The 19521-nt window shown below is 47.8% G+C and overlaps 1 protein-coding gene across 1 annotated transcript; it reads right to left on the bottom strand.

Moving 5' to 3' along the window:
* Positions 1 to 428: 428 nt before the first annotated feature.
* PGLYRP1 (peptidoglycan recognition protein 1) lies at positions 429 to 4137 on the bottom strand (the record flags this gene model as incomplete). The annotated part of the gene is given in 7 exon segments (XM_082606694.1): positions 429 to 489; positions 491 to 599; positions 1182 to 1224; positions 1228 to 1303; positions 3854 to 3990; positions 3993 to 4097; positions 4099 to 4137. Coding segments are annotated over 7 exon segments (570 nt in total).
* Between the last annotated feature and the right edge of the window lie 15384 nt (positions 4138 to 19521).

The following is a 19521-nucleotide window of genomic DNA, read 5'->3' on the forward strand; positions in this document are numbered from 1 at the left end:
TCCCCAGAGGAGTTCAAGCAGAGATGCTGCCCAGGATGTCTTTGGCAGTGTGGTAGAGAGGGGTTGTCTTGCCGCATGGCTCACTGGCCGGGAGGTGAGGACCCCTGAGCTTCTGGTGGTGACATCTCAGCTGACTTGGTGCTATTCCTGTGCTGTGGCCTGAGGCCTCTGGGTTCTGAGCTGTGATTTGGCTTCCAAGCTGGGATCTCTGGGGTCTTGGTTCAGGGTTGGGGCCTCTGGGTTCTGAGCAAGATCAGAGTTCTGGGAGGTTGTAGGGGGTGACTGGGATCTTATGGGGGAGAGAGAGGGTGGGGAGGGGGATGGCGGGACACGGAAATACAGTTTGAGGTTCGCCTTTATTGGGGGAGGGGGAGGCAGTGGGGTTTCTGATGGGGTGGGGGTGGGGGGGTGAGAAGACGGACAGGGCCTCACACGCGGTGGTAGTGTGACCATTGCTGGATGATTTCGTAGAGCTGGTCGTGTCTGCTACACATCCCGGTGTCCTTTGACCTCGTAGCTAGGAGTCAAGAATCCCTGAGCCACGCCGCAAGCCAGCAGACTCTGGGCTGCCCTGATGGTGCGGGACAGGGGCACTCGATCTGTGGGAGGTAGAGGCAGGAGTCAGGTTGGGGCTTCTTCGAAGGGCAGAGGGAGTGTGCGTAGTGCTTCTGATTTTGTACTCTGAGCTGGCCGGTAGGGCCCAGAACCCAGCCTGCTGCCACCAAGCAGTGACCTAACCTCTGTGTGCCTCAGTTTCCTCATCTGTGAAAGGGGAGAATGACAGCACCTGCCCACAGGGCTGTGGGATAATCAAAAGAGTTATTTTATGTACAGAGTAAGCCCTCAGCAAGTGTCAGCTGTCAAGATTACTTCTTATTTGCCCTCATCTGCCCCCAGACCTCCCCAGCCAAGCCACAGCAATAGCTGCCATTTATCAAGCACTTCTTAGGTGCCATGGACTGGTCTAAGAACTTTTATAGAGATGAACTAATCTTCACTGAAACCATGTGGTTGAAAATGGTCTTTATCCAAAAGAGGAAACAAGGCTCAGAGAAGCAGAGTCACTTGCCCGAGGTCACAGAGCTTCTAGGTGGCAGAGCCTCCCAGCAACTACTCACCACGTGGTGCCATCCCCCAGGCTCCATGTCAGCCCCCTAGCTGATGGCTGGACAGTCACTTACCCATGTAGTTACCCATGAAGGAGATGCCGAGGGATATGGGGTTCTAGGTGGGACCTGAGTGGGCGCCCAAGGTGTTCCAGCCCCGGCCCTCATACTGGAGCCTGTCTTCTCCCATCAGGAAGCTGTGGGGATGGGAGGGTGGTCTGGATAAGTGACAGAGGGCTTCCCTGGTGGGGGTGGGGGAGGACTCCCTCCCTGTCCTCTGCTCGCCCCGCCCCGTCCCTGTCACTCACACACGATTTCCCCAACACCTTCCTCCTATCCTCTAATCTTCCACAGTAAGAACAATGACCATGGCCATTGCCATTTGTCAAGCACAGCTCTACATGCACCTTTTTGCATCCTCAACCCCGTGAGGAGTCAGGATTTTCACCCAGGTCTCCGTGACTCCCACCAACATGGTCTGGCTCTCTCCTGCCTCCCTGGAGGATTGGCTGAGCTCTTGATTTGCTGAATTCTCACATGCAGTCCTCGGAGGCAGGCACTGTTGTCATCCTCACTTTAAGCTGAGGAAGCAGACTTAGATTATTTACCCAAGGTCACGTCCTGGACACTAATGCTTCTCAGAACTCTCCACTGAGAAGCTCTTCTGCCCTCTCCCCAGCCTGCTTCCTGCTTCCTCTTCCCTGCTGGGGTACACTTGAGCGACAGGATCAGGGACTCGAGGGTTGGCGCTGCAACCAGACACAAACCCTGGAGCCCCAGCATCTGCCTCTTTGAGGTTTCCAATCCTGGCAGCAGATCTGTCAGGTTCAGTCATTCAACACGTCCTGCTTGAGCGAGTTTGATTTGGCACACTGGAATTAACCAGAAGATTGGCGTTTTGGAGATGCGATATCTGTCACCTCAGTCCTCTGGCTCACAAGGTCACCAAGGATGCACAGAATGTGGGAACTCTAATACTGGGTCCTGAATCTGCCACTTGGGAAGCCAGACTCTCAGAATCTGGATTGAAGAGACTAGAAATACCATAGTGATATTGACCCCCAGGACTGGGCCGGTTATGGTCCTTCCACAGCCCCAGCATCTGGCACAAGCAGTTGGTACTCTCTGTATATTAGCTAAATGGATGCATCTAATTTAAACTTCAAACCCCACCACCTGGTGGGTAGTCAGGAGCCCCATTTTACAGGTGAAGAAACTGAAGCTCCGAACAAGATGCGACAAGGAAGGGGGATTCCAAACATTTGGATCAGACTCTGAATCCTAAACTCTGAGAAACAGACTTCAGTTTGCTTTTCTATAAAGTGATTTAGACCAGAGGCTGTGGGGCCAAGCTCTGCTCTTCATTCCTTCAGGGAAACGCTTAGAATTGGAGTGCCTGACTCTTGGAAAAAAAAAAATGAAGTTGGAGCCTTTGAATTGTAAAATCTTGAGCCAGAAGAGCTGGGGACACCCTTGAAGGCTTCCAGATTTTTCCAAGCAAGGTCATCAGGTTTTCTGGCTTCACCGCAGCCCTGCTGAAGCAGTCTCTAAGCGTGGGACCTGGGAACCTGCATTTCCAGTAAGGTGATTCTGGTGTTTACCAAGGCTTGAGAACCAGTAGAGTCTCTTGCTATAGAAGCCCGTGTGTAGGACCCCAGCCTATTACCCTGGAAAGGGAGCTGGTGGGCATGGGCCTCAGAGGCAGATCTAACCAATCCCTGCCCCTGTTGCTGCCCTCATCCCCCTACAGTCTGTTCACACTGCAGCCAGAGGGAGCTGCTCTTATCCAAGCAGGCTCACATCCCTCTCATGGCTCCTGTCTTAGAGTAGAACGGAGGTCCTCCCCATGGCCCACAAGACCCTGTGCCATCTGACCCTTGCCAACTCCTTCCTCACTTCATATCACTCTTCCCGGCTACCTCCAGCCACCCTGACCTTTGTCCCTCAGGAATGACCCACTCACTCAGCCTCCTGGCCTCTACCTCTGCTGTACCCCCAGCTTATACACTCTTCTCTCGGCTCCCATATGCCGGAGCCGCGTCAGTCACTCTGTTCCTTTTCTCCATCGCTTCTCTCACCATCTGAATTCATCTTGTTGACTTCGCTTGTTTCTCACCTGTTGCTGCCTGCTGGTCTTTAAATCCCTTTGGGCTAGATTCACACTGTTCATGGCTGTGCCCCCATCCCAGCATATGGCGCACAGCCTGGCACATAGTAATAGGCGCCAACAGTCCATGGATTTGGGGGCTCCCACTGCACCACCACCAGGCGGTGTCCTAAGTGGTATTGGCTGGCTTAGTGATGGAGTGGGCCACGACCCCCCTGACTTTGCAGAGGAGGAAGGTGAAACTGAAGCTGAAAGAGGGTGAATGCCTGCTCCAGCGCTCAGCCAGCAGTAAATGGAGCTGGGACGGCAACCCGGCCTGGTGTTTAACGAGGCACCGGACTTTACCAAGGGAATCCAGTGCACAGGACATCTTCCTGTGTATTGGCAAAGTCTGTCCGTTCCTCTGGGGGCAGAGCTTGGACTGCAGCCGCTTCCCCTCCTCCTAGCATCCTTGCGCTGCCTGCACACGCCCAGCCCTAAGCGGCGACCCTGGGGACAAACGAAGATGCTGCGCGGTTGAGTAAGGTGCCCGGGGTGTGGGCCGGGCGGCTCTAGAACGGGGCCCCTGCGGTCTCCTGGTCCCGCGCTCCTCCCTCTGCTCCAGTCCCGTCTCCAGCTTTTGCCTCTCCTCCTCACTCACTCGTAGCCCACGTCGCACCAGCCCAGCGTCCGCACGTGGTAGTGCTGCACGTTCTGGACCTGCTTCAGGCAAGAGGCCGGGGTGTCCCAGGCGCTGCCCGCTGCGTGCGACACCACCGCGTAGCGCACGGGGCCCGTCTTAGGCGCTGGTTGCGCTCGGACGCCAGGGCCTTCCACTCTCTGCGGGGCACGATGGGGATGCAGCTTACCGAGGCTTCTTGAGCCGCTCCGAGGCTGAGGACGGCCGAGGAGGGCCCAGGCGAGCAGCGCGCAGCGGCGGGTCATGGCAGGCAGGGCGCGCGGAGATGGCTAGCAACTCCAGGCTGGCTCTGCCTGGGGGGCAGGGAAGGCCTTGCATCACACCCCGCGGGACTTCCCAGTGGGAACCCAGACTCCGCTTCCTTCTCTGGCAGGGCCCCAACAGGATGCGGTGTGGTCCGGTCCGGAGGGGGGAGACTGTGGTAAAGCCAAGGGGCCCCTCACCCAGCCGAGAGTGGGGGGTGGGGAGAGGCACACAGGCCCTTGGGCACTTCTCCCCGTGGTTTCTGGAAGACCCAGGGTCTGGATCTCTGCCTTGTTTTGTCTCTCCTCTCAGTGGAGCGTTGGACAACTCACCGGGACTTAACATGGGAGGCAGGCGGCCAGGCCTCTTCTCCCATCCTCCTGCAAGGAACTGAAGAAACAAAGGGGCCCATTTAAAAAACGTTTCTCCTGGACCTAAGCCCGATGTCATTTAACCCTTGCAGCAAACTGAAGAGGTGACTAATGGGAAGCCCATTTCACAGTTGAGTAAACTGAGGCCAGAAGAGGGCTAATCACCTTGCTGCCACATGGGAGATAGTAGAGCCTAGTGGTCCAGAGCCCTCATTCAGAGCCAGGCTGCCTGAGTTTGAATTCTGGTGACATTCCAGTGTGTGAGCTTGGGCAAGTGACAACCTTTCTGGGTTTCAGTTTCCCCCACTTGCAAAATGGGACTGATACTATAACATATCTAACTCATGGGTCGACCCCTTAGAAGATGTCTGACTCATAGTGCCACATAAGCATCACTGAGGTGGGGGTGGGGCTTCCCTGGTGGCGCAGTGGTTGAGAATCCGCCTGCCAATGTGGGGGACATGGGTTCGAGCTCTGGTCCGGGAAGATCCCGCGTGCCGTGGAGCAACTAAGCCCGTGTGCCACAACTACTGAGCCTGAGCTCTAGAGCCTGCGAGCCACAACTACTGAGCCTGAGTGCCACAACTACTGAAGCCCATGCGCCTAGAGCCCGTGCTCCGTAACAAGAGAAGCGACCGCAGTGAGAAGCCCACACACAGCAATGAAGAGTAGCCCCCGCTCTCCACAACTAAAGTCCGCGCACAGCAACAAAGAAAGACTCAACGCAGCCAAAAATAAAATAAGTAAATTAAAAAAAAAAAAAACATCACTGGGACTTGACCTCAAATCTACCCTTGGTAGTAAGCTGACAGTTCCATTCTTTTTTTAAAAAATAAATTTATTTATTTTTATTTATTTATTTTTGGCTGCGTTGGGTCGTCCTAACTGTGTGGGGGCTTTCTCAAGTTGCGGTGAGCAGGAGCTACTCTTTGTTGAGGTGAGAGGGCTTCTCATTGCAGTGGCTTCTCTTTGTTGTGGAGCACAGGCTCTAGGCACGCAGGCTCAGTATTTGTGGCACACGGGCTTAGTTGTTCCGCAGCATGTGGGATCTTCCTGTACCAGGGCTCGAACCCGTGTCCCCTGCAGTGGCAGGCGGATTCTTAACCACTGCACCACCAGGGACGCCCCAGGACTCAGGACTTTATCCTCAGGACACTGGGCACCATGGCTGGGTCCCGAGCACAGAAGGAAAGTATTCAGATTTGTGTCTGTGAATACCCCAGTATCTGCTGGGAGGAGGGTGGACAGGAAGGTTGAGACTAGAGTTAGGAGTCCAGGGAGGGTCCTGCTATAGCAGAAATATTTGTGCAATTACCAGAGTCCTAAATGTTTTTTTTACCTATGGGGGCAGGGGTACAGCATGCTCCCCTCCCAACCCCACATCACCCTCTGGTCTCTGGTGTCCTTTCTCCTGCAGCCGCTGAGTAGCTCCAAACAACAGATTGCAACATTTTAGTAGGTTAGATAACCACTCAAGTTGGTCATAAGCTATGTTATTTTTTAATTGAAAATATATAGATTAGGGAATGGATTTCAACAATTAAACACTGTGTCCTGAAACTTGCCCTCAAGGATGTTGGAAGCCACATAATAATGTAATATTTATTTTTTCCCAGAGAGCAGCAGCCTATTGGTTAACAAAATCTTGAATGGAGGAGGCTCAAGGCAAGGGTGGATTCCTCCTTTGATGAGTGCTACAGACTTAGCTGCCCCATCATGTTTTACAGGTTGGGGCACATTGCTCATTACCTTGATTCCATTCACTTCCTGTGATGGCTCCAGGCAGGACAAGACCCAGGCCTGGTTGCTTCTGCTTAAATCTGGAGTGCAGTAGATGCCTGGACAGCAACCAGGGTGAGGGAGAAAGGATGTTTTCTAGGGCAGGGTTAGTGTCCCGTCTCTGAAGAGGGACGAGCCCAGACTGCACTCCAGGCCCTGGAGCCTCGTGTCTCAGGGGAGCTGAGCCACTAAAGGGCAGGAGAGTGAAAGGAGATCAGGACGGGGTAGGGGGGCCTGGGTGCTGGTGGGAGAGCAGTGCCATTTCTGAGAACTGTAGATACCAAGAGCCACTAATTCAACAGCGTTGAGACTTTGGGATGAGATAGCCCTGGGTTCACATCCTGCCTTGGCCCCTTTCTCAAGGTATCAAAAAAGCCTTTGGACAAACTCCTGTCCAATCCTACCACCAGCCCCCTCAGAGACTCCCATCCTACTGTGCCCACCATGGGACTTCCCTGTCTGGGGACAGCTCTGTCTTCTGCAAGAGAGCCCAGATCTGGGAGGGACCTGGCCTGTGTCGACTGAGCCATCATTTGGTGTCGAGACCTGCCACTACTTATGGCTAGAGAAAGTTCTACTTCTGACTTCAAACAGCCATTTGTTTTATTCTCTCATTCTGCTCCCTGAATCCAAGGAAGACACTGACCCGAGGTCTTACTGCTGGTCAGTGACTCAGGCTGGACTAGAACCCAGGTCTCCTGAACCCCAGTCTGGGGGCCTCTGAACATCCCTGGCCCAGCCCATCTAGGAAGGACAGCCTCTGCTCATAGACAGCCCTGGGGAAGACCCAGGTGAACGTTCCCATGTGCCCCTTCTTGGGACTGGCAGAGCTGGGCTCCTGGATGTGAAACCCAGGGCGATGCTGTCAGTTCCTGCTCTCACTGGATTCCCCACTGGCTTCCTTGTTGCCCCAGGAATAAAGAGACTGGATCTTCCTCCTGGCAGTATCTGGGTGTTATTTCCATCTGGCCTTAGGGAGCCCCTCCCAGGAAACAAGCAGGAATGAGGTAGACTTTCAGGTGTCTGGAGAGAAGGTCAGGTATGCAGGAGAAGGGGCTGGGGCTCCCCAGAGCCAGGAGGTTCCTCCTCTGCTGGCTGATGGGGAGGCTACATCAACCCTTTGCACCAGCCATATCCCTGGGATTACAGAAACAGACTCCTGCTCCCTGCGAAGTGACTTCAAGTGATGAAAGAATGGATGATCTGGCTTGACCCAGCCCTGGTTGGATCCTCCACGTGATATAGTGAGTTAAGAGCCTACATGTCGGGCTTCCCTGGTGGCGCAGTGGTTGAGAGTCCGCCTGCTGATGCAGGGGACGCGGGTTTGTGCCCCGGTCGGGGAGGATCCCACATGCCGCGGAGTGGCTGGGCCCGTGAGCCATGGCCGCTGAGGCTGCGCATCCGGAGCCTGTGAGCCTGTGCTCCGCAACAGGAGAGGCCACAACAGTGAGAGGCCTGCGTACCGCAAAAAAAAAAAAAAAAAAAAAAAAGAGCCTACATGTCATAGGAGCGGCTGGAGGAACAGGCTCTAGGCTGTGTCTCCATGAATGATACTCAGGACAGCACCCTTGAGCTGTGATCCAGGATCTGGATGCCCTTGTTTCTGCTTAACGGGTTTTCAGCACCTCAAAGCTATTGCCTAAACTCACGGTTGCTGCTGGGGAAACACCTGGTGACTCCATGGCTGTGATGCGTGACTCCATGGCTGTGATGCCCAGAGCTTCAAATACATCCAGAATCCCAGCTGCAAGGCCATGTGGGAAAGGCAGTCTGAATCTTCCCAGCCTCTGCAGACAAGGAGGCCCTCAGTGGAGGGCAATGATGCCAAGTGTCCTGCCCATTCCTCATGGTTCCCCTTTGACTCCGACTTATTATAACTGCTTATTACAACCCAAAATGTCTCCCATGGCTCAACCGCCAAGTCCTCAGCTGTATGCCTCACCACTCTCTTCCCTCTTCCTGTGCCTCAGCACCAGTGTCTGTGTCCCCCACATCCACAAGTTCCAGGGTTCATGCATGATGGTTTCCGTCTGACCCTCTCCCCACTCTCTTCACGTGCATTCTATTCACTGCCCACGCACCACCCCCGCAGCAGCTTTCAGTTTAAATGTTGCCCTCATGAAATGTCCCTGAACTCTGAGGATGTGGTCTGTAACCTCATTATATCCTGATAGCACCTTGGACGTCTTCTCTTGAGCACTTTTCACAGCTTTTGTGTGTGTGTGGCTTTGTTGTCAAGGAAGACACTTGAGAATTAGAGCCAGTTGTGCTTCTGATACTCAGTGAGAAGGGAATGAGTTGTTTCTGGGACCAAACAGATCAAGGGTTTCAGATTTAGGTGAACCACACCAACCTTCGCTCTGCACGAGCAGCTGGGAATCAAAATCACACTATAAAGTGAAGATACTCAGAGAAAGTATCATTCCAGAAACAGATTGAATTGGTCAGCACTAGAGATGTGGACAGTTCCTTCTGTTCTTTGGACACACACCACCCCCCCATTCAAATGTTTTTACTTTTCTTTTTTATGTGTGTGGAAAAATACACCTAACATAAAATTTACTATTTTAACCCTTGTAAATTGTACAGTTCGGTGACATTTTGTACATTCAAGATGTTGTATAACCATCACAAGAATATTTTCATCACCCCAAAAGGAAAATCTCATACTCATTAAGCAATCACTGCCCATTCCACTGTCCTCCCAGCCCTTATAAATCACTGATCTGCTTTCTGTCTCAATGTATTCACCTACTTTGAAGTTTTCATATAAATTATGAAAGATGTGGTGGTTTGTGTCTGGCTTCGTTCACTCATCACAATGTTTTCAAGGTTCATCCATGCTGCAGCATGTATTGGCACTTCATTTCTTAAGAGAAATAATATTTCATTGTATGGGCATACCACATCTTTTTATCCATTCATCATTTGGTGGACATCTGTGATGTTTCCACCTTTTTCTTTTTTTTTGCGGTACGCGGGCCTCTCACTGTCGTGGCCTCTCCCGTTGCAGAGCACAGGCTCCGGACGCGCAGGCTCAGCGGCCATGGCTCCGGACCTGGGCACGAACCCGTGTCCCCTGCATCGGCAGGCGGACTCTCAACCACTGCGCCACCAGGGAAGCCCAGGGATGGTCTTTTGAAACCAGTAGAGATCTGGTACTGGCATCTTCAGTTCTCATCCACTGCCCCAGCATTCTTTCCTCAACCATCCATATTTCTGACTTTATTCTTTCACAGAGAAAACCACAGTATTTCATAACATGTCAATTGACCTCATCATTTTTTCAGTTCTACACACAAAACATGAAGATACTTACTTTGGATAGAATCTGCTTCGTAAATCTTTCTCTTGTATACCTTTATAAGGCATTACTTATCAACCTGTTTAAGCTTATTTGTCTATATTTTTTTCTAATAATGTTGTGGCTTTTCTTTGTTATATACCATTCTTTCCCCTATCACTTTATGATTTTATGAGGGCTGTGAAGTTGGCATCTAACTAATTTTTAAAAAATTAGTAGCCGTGTCAGATGCTATTTTAAAATACTCCATTTATCTCCATTGATTTGAATTTTATCTTCACCACATAATAAATACACAAATATAAATTAACCAGCTTTTAATTTGTCTTCGGCTTACCTCATATGCATCTGTTTACCTGTGGAATCATCACCCTGCTTTTAATTAACATAGATTTACACCATGCTTTGATTTGATATTAGCATTGCAAGTCATTCTTGCCTATTTTCCCAATCCTACCTTCTCTGCCTGTCTGAGAACATTTTTTCCCCAAAATTCACAGATTTATTTTCAAATTGTATGAAAAACTGGTTAGATATGTTTTTATATATTGCAGCATTTTATTATTTTATTTTTATGTTGTCAAGGAAGTGATATTTTTTTATTTTATTTTTTTTAACATCTTTATTGGAGTATAATTGCTTTACATTGTTGTGTTAGTTTCTGCTGTGTAACAAAGTGAATCAGCTATATGTATACATGTATCCCCATATCCTCTCCCTCTCACCCTCCCTATCCCACCCCTCTAGGTGGTCACAAAGCACCGAGCTGATCTCCCTGTGGGATGCAGCCGCTTCCCACTAGCTCTCTATTTTACATTTGGTAGTGTATATATGTCCATGCCACTCTCTCACTTCGTCCCAGCTTACCCTTCCCCCTCCCCGTGTCTTCAAGTCCATTCTCTACGTCTAGTGCAGCATTTTAAAAAGAAATTCTTCCCATCCAGGAGTATGATCTATTTTACAATATTTGGTAAGTATCTTCCTCAGGGGAGTATTATGTGGTATTGTCTATGGAAGATAAAGTAACAATTGTCTGTCTTTACTCCTGGATTTACACAGAGGACTTTTTAAGAAAGAACTTAATTTGCATAGACATTCCACACCAATGTATGAAAGTAATATCATTTTTTAATCTTTGTATTTTTTTAATTTAAATTTTATTTTATATTGGAGTATAGCTGATTTAGAATATTGTGTTTGTTTCAGGCGTACGGCAAACTGATTCAGTTATACATATACTTATATCCATTCTTTTTCAGATTCTTTTCTTTCTTTTTTTAAAAAATATTTATTTATTTATTTATTTGGTTGCACTGGGTCTTAGTTGTGGTGGGCTCCTTAGTTGCAGCTCCAGGGCTCCTTAGTTGTGGCAGGCGGGCTCCTTAGTTGTGGCATGCAAACTCTTAATTGCGGCATGCATGTGGGATCTAGTTCCCTGACCAGGGATGGAACCCGGTCCCCCTGCATTGGGAGCATGGAGTCTTATCCACTGTGCCACCAGGGAAGTCCCCAGATTCTTTTCCCATATAGGTTATTACAGAATACTGAGGGACTTCCCTGGTCCAGTGGTTAAGACTTTGCCTTCCAGTGCAGAGGGTGAGGGTTCGATCCCTGGTCGAGGAGCTGAGATCCCACATGCCTCAAGGCCAAAAAACCAAAACATAAAATAGAAACAAATATAAAATAGTAACAAATTCAATAAAGACTTTAAAAATGGTCCACATCAAAAAAAATCTTAAAAAAAAGGAATATTGAGTAGAGTTCCCTATAGTATACAGTAGGTCTTTGTTGGTTATTTATTTTATAGTTAGTAGTGTGCATATGTTAATCCCAGACTCCTAATTTATCCCTCCTCCCCACCTTTCCCCAGTGATATCACTGTGAAGTAAAGTGAGAGGTATTAATAGGCTCAAATTATTAAAAAGTGATCAAAGTTAATTTCATGGATAATGAGACAAATCATAATCAGGTGTCACTGGAACGGATGCAATAAGAAGACTGAATCCCTTCTGCGGCATTCCTACCAGAGGTGTATATCCTGTAGTGAATGATGAGAAAACATCAGACAAACCCAAATCGAGGGGTGTTCTACAAAATAACTGGCCTGGGACTTCCCTGGTGGTCCGGTGGTTATGACTCCGTGTTTCCACTTCAGGGGACGTGGGATTGATTCCTGGTCCTGGAACTAAGATCCCACATCCTGCACAGTGCAGCCAAAAAATAAAATAATAATAATAAAATAAATAATAATTGGCCTGCAAGCTTCAAAAGGGTGAAGACCATGAAAGTCAAATAAGACATGACAATTAAATGTAGTGGGTGGTTCTGACTTGGGCCCTGTTGTTATAAAGGGGGACAATTTGTGAAACCTGAATGCAGTCTGAGGCTTAAAAGGTAGTGATGTATCATGTGAATTTCCTGATATTGAAGGTAGTTATGTAGGAAAAGGGGCCCTTGTTTGCAGTAATTACGCACAAAATATTCAAAGGTGGGCTTCCCTGGTGGCGCAGTGGTTGAGAGTCCGCCTGCACATGCAAGGGACACGGGTTCGTGCCCCGGTCTGGGAAGATCCCACATGCCGCGGTGCAGCTGGGCCTGTGAGCCATGGCCGCTGAGCCTGCGCGTCCAGAGCCTGTGCTCCGCAACGGGAGAGGCCACAACAGTGAGAGGCCCACGTACCGCAAAAAAAAAAAAAAAAAATTCAAAGGTGAGGTGATGAGGCATTATGTCGGCCACTTACTCTCAATGGATCTGGAAACCAAAGCGAGGTAATAATATTTACCTTATAGGATAGATGTGAGGATTAAATGATATGATGTGAAATCTTGTAACATTCCTTGGCACATAATATTTCACTAAATTGCAGGTGTTCTTATTATGTAAAATCAAGACACTAAAAATATGTAATCAATGTGACCTTTACCTGTAGCTATTTCTTCACAAACACACACGCACACACTTTTTAGGTATGTATGTTTGAGTGTGTATATCATCACATCCACCAGGGGGCGCGTCAGGCTTAGGTTACGGATTCATTGTTTTTTAGTTTAGGTAGACGACTTGTTCTCATATGCTTTGGTCTCAGAGCGTCTTTATACTCTTAAAAAATGTTGAGGACCCCCAGAGAGTCTTTGCTTGTGTGGGTAATATACAATATGGTGTACTGTTCAACCAGCCTTCTGAAAAAAATCCATGATATAACGTTTCTATGGTGTAAATACTTCACCATGACCCATTTCATGCTATCAAAGTTTTAACAACTGGTACACATGATCCTAAATTTAACAATTCACTCTCCCAAGCCAGTAAGGGCTGGCACCAGTACACCACAGGGTAGTTATTCGTATTTACCTTATATAAATTTAAACTGATAATTTTTAAAGATTTATTTATTCATTGAAAAGTAGCAATGATAAATCCATTACATGTTAATATCAGAGCAATGATATCATCAGACATCACATAGCTTCTGGAAAACTTTACCTTATAGTAGGAAGAAGAGGAAAGCCAATAACATCTTAGTATTCTTATGAGAATAGTTTTGACCTTGTGGAGCTCATGAAAGGATCTCAGAGACTCCCAGGGTGTGCAGACCATACTTGGGAATCACTGGCTTAGTAATATAATATAAAATAATATAATATAATGTAATATATCTTAAATCTATTCAATCCAGTACCCCCTTTAAAAATAATAGATTTTTATAGTATTCCTTTTACTACCAGGAAACAAAATTCATTCACAGCATAACTTATTTGTACATATAATCTCTAACTTAAAATTATTGCAATACGTTATCTGTAGTTTAGAAAAGAAACAAAAGAAAAATACACTCTACAATCCTTTACTAGACATGTGTGTTTAGGAATGAAGCATGTGTTTGGTTTTTAGAAAGGTGGTTTGTGTATATGGCATATATGAGGTCAGCCCAGCTAAGTTCAGGGTGGCTCCTGGAATCAAACAGATCAATATTTCCGCAGTGAAATGTGGGCTGTTTATCCCACCACAGTGGGATAAATATAGATTACCAAAATGGCCCGGGTCGGGTCAGGTTTTGCTGTCAAGTAAATTGTTGCTGACAACAATCTCTCCTTTTCAGAGCTATTTGCATCTTGGAATTTTGGATGACTGATGGTGAGCCTGTAATCTGTGATTAAATATGAAGTGTTCCATTAGGTCAGTGTTCTCAGACACTACAGGGTCAGATGTTCTTGCTTTTGATGAATTATAAGTTTAGATTTAAGGTGAAGAAGACAAGATTCAGTCAAATTTTTATCTTTATATTTGACATTTTGAAATAAAGGCTAAATAAAAAACATTCATATGTCTATTAAGCGAGAAACCAAAACAGAGTGACCAGCTAGATTGTCTGGGATTCAAATACCCTAAAGAGGGAGAATGTCAATGATATGATTCTCTGACATGGTGAGCACTCCTAATACCAACTTTTGCCCCAAACAGGGTATGATCTTCCCTTGATTCACATGTAGTTGCTTTCCTGGAAAATTCAGAGTATATTAAAATAGTGTAAAATTTTTGCTGTTTATATGTAAAATTGGAGCCGCTGTAGCCTAAGATGATCCTTAACAGATTCTTCCTGCACCTACGAACTCGGGCAGGAACCCAGGAAACCCCTCCTGGTCTGGGCTGCACAGTACATTGCAAGAATCTGGGTTCCCTGGCCCTGGCTGCCAAATACCAGAAGCCCTACAGATTTACATACATCTCCCGGGACTGCCCCAGCTACTGAGTCTTGCTCACTGAACCCTGAAGGAGGGATGTGCCAGTGAGGTGGGGGACTCAGGGCGCTGGGAGGGGCCTCCTGACCTCCCAGAGTCGGGCGACAGATTCTCCTGCAGGGGGCGCCAAAGCGCTGAGCACGCGAGCAGGGGACTCCGGCCACAGTGCAGATGCGGGACAGGTACCTGCATGTACACCAACATACACATCAGCATCTGCATAGGGAACCATGACATGCAAGAGACTTTTACATGTGTGTGATTATAGTCGTGTGTGTGTTTCACATGTTTTATTGATGACAAGTGCCCTTATTTACAGAACCCAGATATGTGTCACTATCTGTGTGTGCAACAACATGCATCCACGTGCTAACATCGACAAGCAGGCTCACATCAAGGCATGCTTAAGGCCAAGACATATACCTTGACCATGGTATGTACTGACACGTCTATTTGTCAGAATCCACGTGTTGCTACTGACTTGTGTGTTAATGGCAGCCTGTGACATGACACCTATGTGTGTGACATCAAAATGCACATGGACATGTATGCATGTGGACATGTGGGTAGTGACCATGACTGTCTGAGCCTTGTCTGTGCACCCTCCAGGATGGAGCCCCTTGGCTGGCAGGGGAGTGGAGATTTGGAAACAATAATCCAATCTACCACAGGGTATATTATTTTTTTATTAAATGCAATTTTCAGAAATTACTCTCTGAGCCACAGAGAAGTTAAATAACATGCTCAAGGTCACACAGCTGGCAAGTGATGGAGCCAAAAGGCTGTCTCTAGAACGATATATTGAAACCACTAAACTATAGGAAAATAATGGAGCCCACCTAGTGGGGCTGTCATGATGTTCCAGTCAAAGCAGAACAGCACTGGGCACAGAACCCTCGCCCTACTTACGTCCATCATCTGATTCCAGGTTGGCCTTGGCTTGAGTCTGGAGGGATTTTCTGCCCCTGGCAATGTTCCAGGAATGCCAGCTGAGCTTTATAAACCCATACTATGAGGAGTCAGAGCCAGGGGAAGGGAGAGGAGAGAGAAAATCAGATCACAAGAGGCAGCAATAGAGAGGTTAGGAGCAATTCCCCCCAGTCTTGCGCAGTAGGGAGGGTGAGTCTTACAGAGGTGAACATCAGCAACTAAAATATCTGAGCAGATGTACAGAAAACAGTAGCCAGAGATGCTGACTTGTCAGATTGGGTGTGTGCCTGGTTCTGGGGTTTTGTTGCTGAACCCTATTTCCCTGTCAATAAATCAAGCATTTTTTTCTCCACTATCCCAAAGCCTAAGACTCTACCTCCACGGTGCTGCTCATAGCAGAGCTCCAAGATGTTCTATAAAGGGTGTGGCAGATATTTCTCCAAAATGGCCACAGTAATATTTCCAGTTCCACATGCTCTTCCTGTGGAAGCTTGACCTTTCCCATCAAGAAGTAGAGTCTGGGGACTTCCCTGGTGGTCCAGTGGTTAAGACTCCATGTTTCCAATGCAGGGGGCCCGGGTTCGATCCCTGGTCAGGGAATTAGATCCTGCATGCATTAGATCCTGCATGAAGATCCCGTGTGCCACAACTAACACCCGGTGCAGCCTAATTAATTAACTTTAAAAAAAAGAAGTAGAGTCTATTTCCCTCCACCGGGCAGGACTTTGTGATTGCCTTGATGAAAAGAAGTGACACTGCATGACTCCCAGGGCTAGGTCATAAAGGAGACACAGCTTCTGCCTGTCTCCTCACTCACTCTCACTCTCCCTTGGGGCTTGGCTGCCATGATGTGAGGAAGCCCAAGCAGCTACATGGAAAGGTCACATGTAGATGTTCCAGCCACAGCCCCCAGGTGAGCTCTCAGCTGACAGGCAGCATCAACCACCAGGCATGTGACTGAGGAAGCATCAGATCATTCCTGCCGACAGTCTTTAAGCTGCCCCAGCTAATGCCAAGTGGAGCAGAGATAAGTTGTCCCCACTGAGCCCTGCCCAGATTGCAGATTCATGAGCAAAATAAATCTTGTTTGGGTGGTTTGTTTTGTAAATGAGAGAGCTTCCAGTTCTTTCCAACCTGTGGGGAAAGAGGACTTCATTCAGACGTAACTCAGATGTCATTTTCCTGCTCAAATGTCTTCTAAGTTTCTGTCTCCCTCAGAGTGAAAGCCAACACATAACCTAAAAAAAACTTATCCTGCATGATCTTCCCACACCACTGTCCACTGTCCCCACATCATCTCTCTGATCTCATCTCCCAATCTTCCCATCCATCCCTCTGCTCTAGCCACACTGGTCTCCTTGCTGATCCCTGAACTTACCAGGCAAATTCCACCTCAGGACATTTGCACTTTTTTTTCCCACCGTAGATTAGCCTTGCCCATTCTGGAACTTCATGGAATTGAAATCACATAGTAATTCTCTTTTGTGTCTGTCTTCTTTCATTCTGCATAATGATTTTGAGATTCATCTGTGTTGTATGTGTATCAATAGTTCATTCTTTTTTCTTACTGAGTACTATTCATTGTATGGGTGTACCACAGTTTGTTTATCCATATCAGTATGTTAATATGTTGATGTATGGGTGAACCTCAATATCTTTTCAATCTGTCTCCTCTCCTTTACCCCCATTGCCCCTTCTCTGGCCCAGGCATCTCTTTTTTTACACCCAGATCTGCACACCAGCCTCCTTCCTGTTCTCTGACCTTCAGTCTCACCTCTGTTATCCACTCTCCACATAGCAACCAGAGGAATCTTTTTAAGGCACATATTGTGTTCCTGTCCTGCTCAAAACTCTGCCATGGCTCCCCAGTGCTCCCAGGATATTGCCCAAACTTCTTTCATGGCTTTCAGATCTGGTTTGATCTCACCTGCATGCACCATTCCACCATCACTGCCCACCTCCTCTCTTTACACTCCACGTTGTAGCCACAGGTACCTTTCAAATATCTCAAGGTCCCAAGCTCTTTTTTTGCCTCCAAGCCATTGCATTCTCTTCCCTCTGCCCAGAATACTTTTCTCTCTCCCCGCTCTCTCTTTTTTAATAAATTTATTTATTTTTGGCTGTGTTGGGTCTTCATTGCGCGGGCTTTCTCTAGTTGCCGCCAGCGGGGGCTACTCTTATTGGCGATGAGCGGGCTTCTCATTGCGGTGGCTTCTCTTGTTGCAGAGCACGGGCTATAGGAGTACAGGCTTCAGTAGTTGTAGCTCACAGGCTCAGTAGTTGTGGTGCACGGGCTTAGTTGCTCCATGGCATGTGGGATCTTCCCAGATGAGGGCTTAAACCCGTATCCCTTGCATTGGCGGCGGATTCTTAACCACTGTGCCACCAGGGAAGCCCTCTCTTTACCTTCTTCACTCTTATTCATCCTTCAAGTCTGTTCAGAGGTCTCCTCCTTAGGAAAACTTCTTGACAACCGCCCCCCCCCCACAGGCTGGGTGAGGTGCCTGCACCGAGCTCCCATAGTTCCTGGTGGCTCGGATCACTCTGCATTTTAATAACAAAAAGCTTTCCCCTAAGCTTCAGCTCCAGGAATAAAACTTGTCTCTCCAGAAAAACAAGAACATATCCCCCCTTTTTAAAAAATTAATTTATTTATTTAGTTTTGGCTGTGTTGGGTCTTCGTTGTTGTGCACAGGCTTTCTCTAGTTTCAGCGAGCAGGGACTACTCTCTGTTGCGGTGCGTGGGCTTCTCATTGTGGTGGCTTCTCTTGTTGCGGAGTACAGGCTCTAAGCGTGCGGGCTCAGTAGTTTTGGCTCATGGGCTGTAGAGCGCAGGCTCAATAGTTGAGCTTAGTTGCTCCGCGGCATGTGGAATCTTCCCGGACCAGGGCTTGTACCTGTGTCCCCTGCATTGGCAGGCGGATTCTTAACCACTGCGCCACCAGGGAAGCCCCAAACAAGAACATATCCTTTTAGCAAAAATTGGAAACCGTTTCGAAAAACACATTTCCCATATCACCTTTGCTGCCAGGAACCATCAAGTGAAGTTTAACACTAACCTAGATCATAGATGCCTGGCACATCTGTGTATATAAGTTTTAGTCCTGCTTTAATGTTTGTTTAACAAATGTCAGTTTTCCTTGGGCACCGTAAATCCTCATATTGGCTATCTGCTATGACTCAGATAGCCTCTGCTTCCTCGGATAGGACCTGCTTCTCCTGCAGCCCTTCCTAATTTTGACCTCTCATTCACATATCTCTGTACTGAGGCTCAGGAGATATTCTCTCAGTTTATCAAGATTCTTTTGGGGGTAAGCAGCTGAAATCAACTAATCTAAGATTCTTTTGGGGGTAAGCAGCTGAAATCAACTAATCTAAGCACAAAGTAAATGAATAAAACAATATCTAACAGCAACAGCAACAACCAAAAAACCCATAACGGTTCTAAGATTAAAATGGACTTCAGGTATGGCTGGATCCAGGCACCTAGGTGCTAGTGTTAGGACCGTCTTTCACAAACTTTCATTTCTGCTTTCCTCTGCATTGACATTCAGCATAAAGCCTCTTCTTTCATGGTAACAGAGCCCCATGAGCTCCAGGCTCACATCCCACCATCTTGGCAACTCCAGTAGAAAGAGAACCTCTTCTGTGATAGTTGCAGCGAATGTCTCAGAGTTGGTTCTCACTGGGCTAGATTAGGTCACATGCCTTCCCTGAACCAATCACTGTGACCAGGAAAACAGAATAAACTGGCTAGGTCTAGTCCCTGGAGCTGGTGAGGGGAGGGTTATGGCCAGCCCTATTCAAATTAAATAGACTGAAAGGGGAGAGAAGTGGTTCCCCAAAAGAAAACTGAGTGGGACACTAGGGTGGGCAAAAACCACAGACTTCTGCTATAGTGTCCTCTTCCCTGCCCAAAGCTGCATCCTGAATATTGGTCTGCTATGGATTAGAACCCAACCACCACCAACACACACATACACACACACACACACACACCCTGTTCCTTATCCAATTGTAACACTTTCACCACTCCTTGGTGACCTTGTGCCTCTCCCTTCTTACTTCACTGGTAGAAAGATCATTTCTCCGCTCTTTTGAAAAGTGGGTGTGATTGAGTTTTACATATTTACTTGACATAAACTTGATCACTCACCAGTGAGAACCTGAAAACGGAGTTAGAGAGGCAAGGAGGTGGGGCTGGGGTACAGAGGGTGCCAGACCGGAGGAGTGGGGAGCAGAGGGATTGGGCACGGGATGGAG

This window comes from Mesoplodon mirus (assembly GCF_964341445.2).
Source record: "Mesoplodon mirus genome assembly, chromosome: 19".
NCBI lineage: Eukaryota > Metazoa > Chordata > Mammalia > Artiodactyla > Ziphiidae > Mesoplodon > Mesoplodon mirus.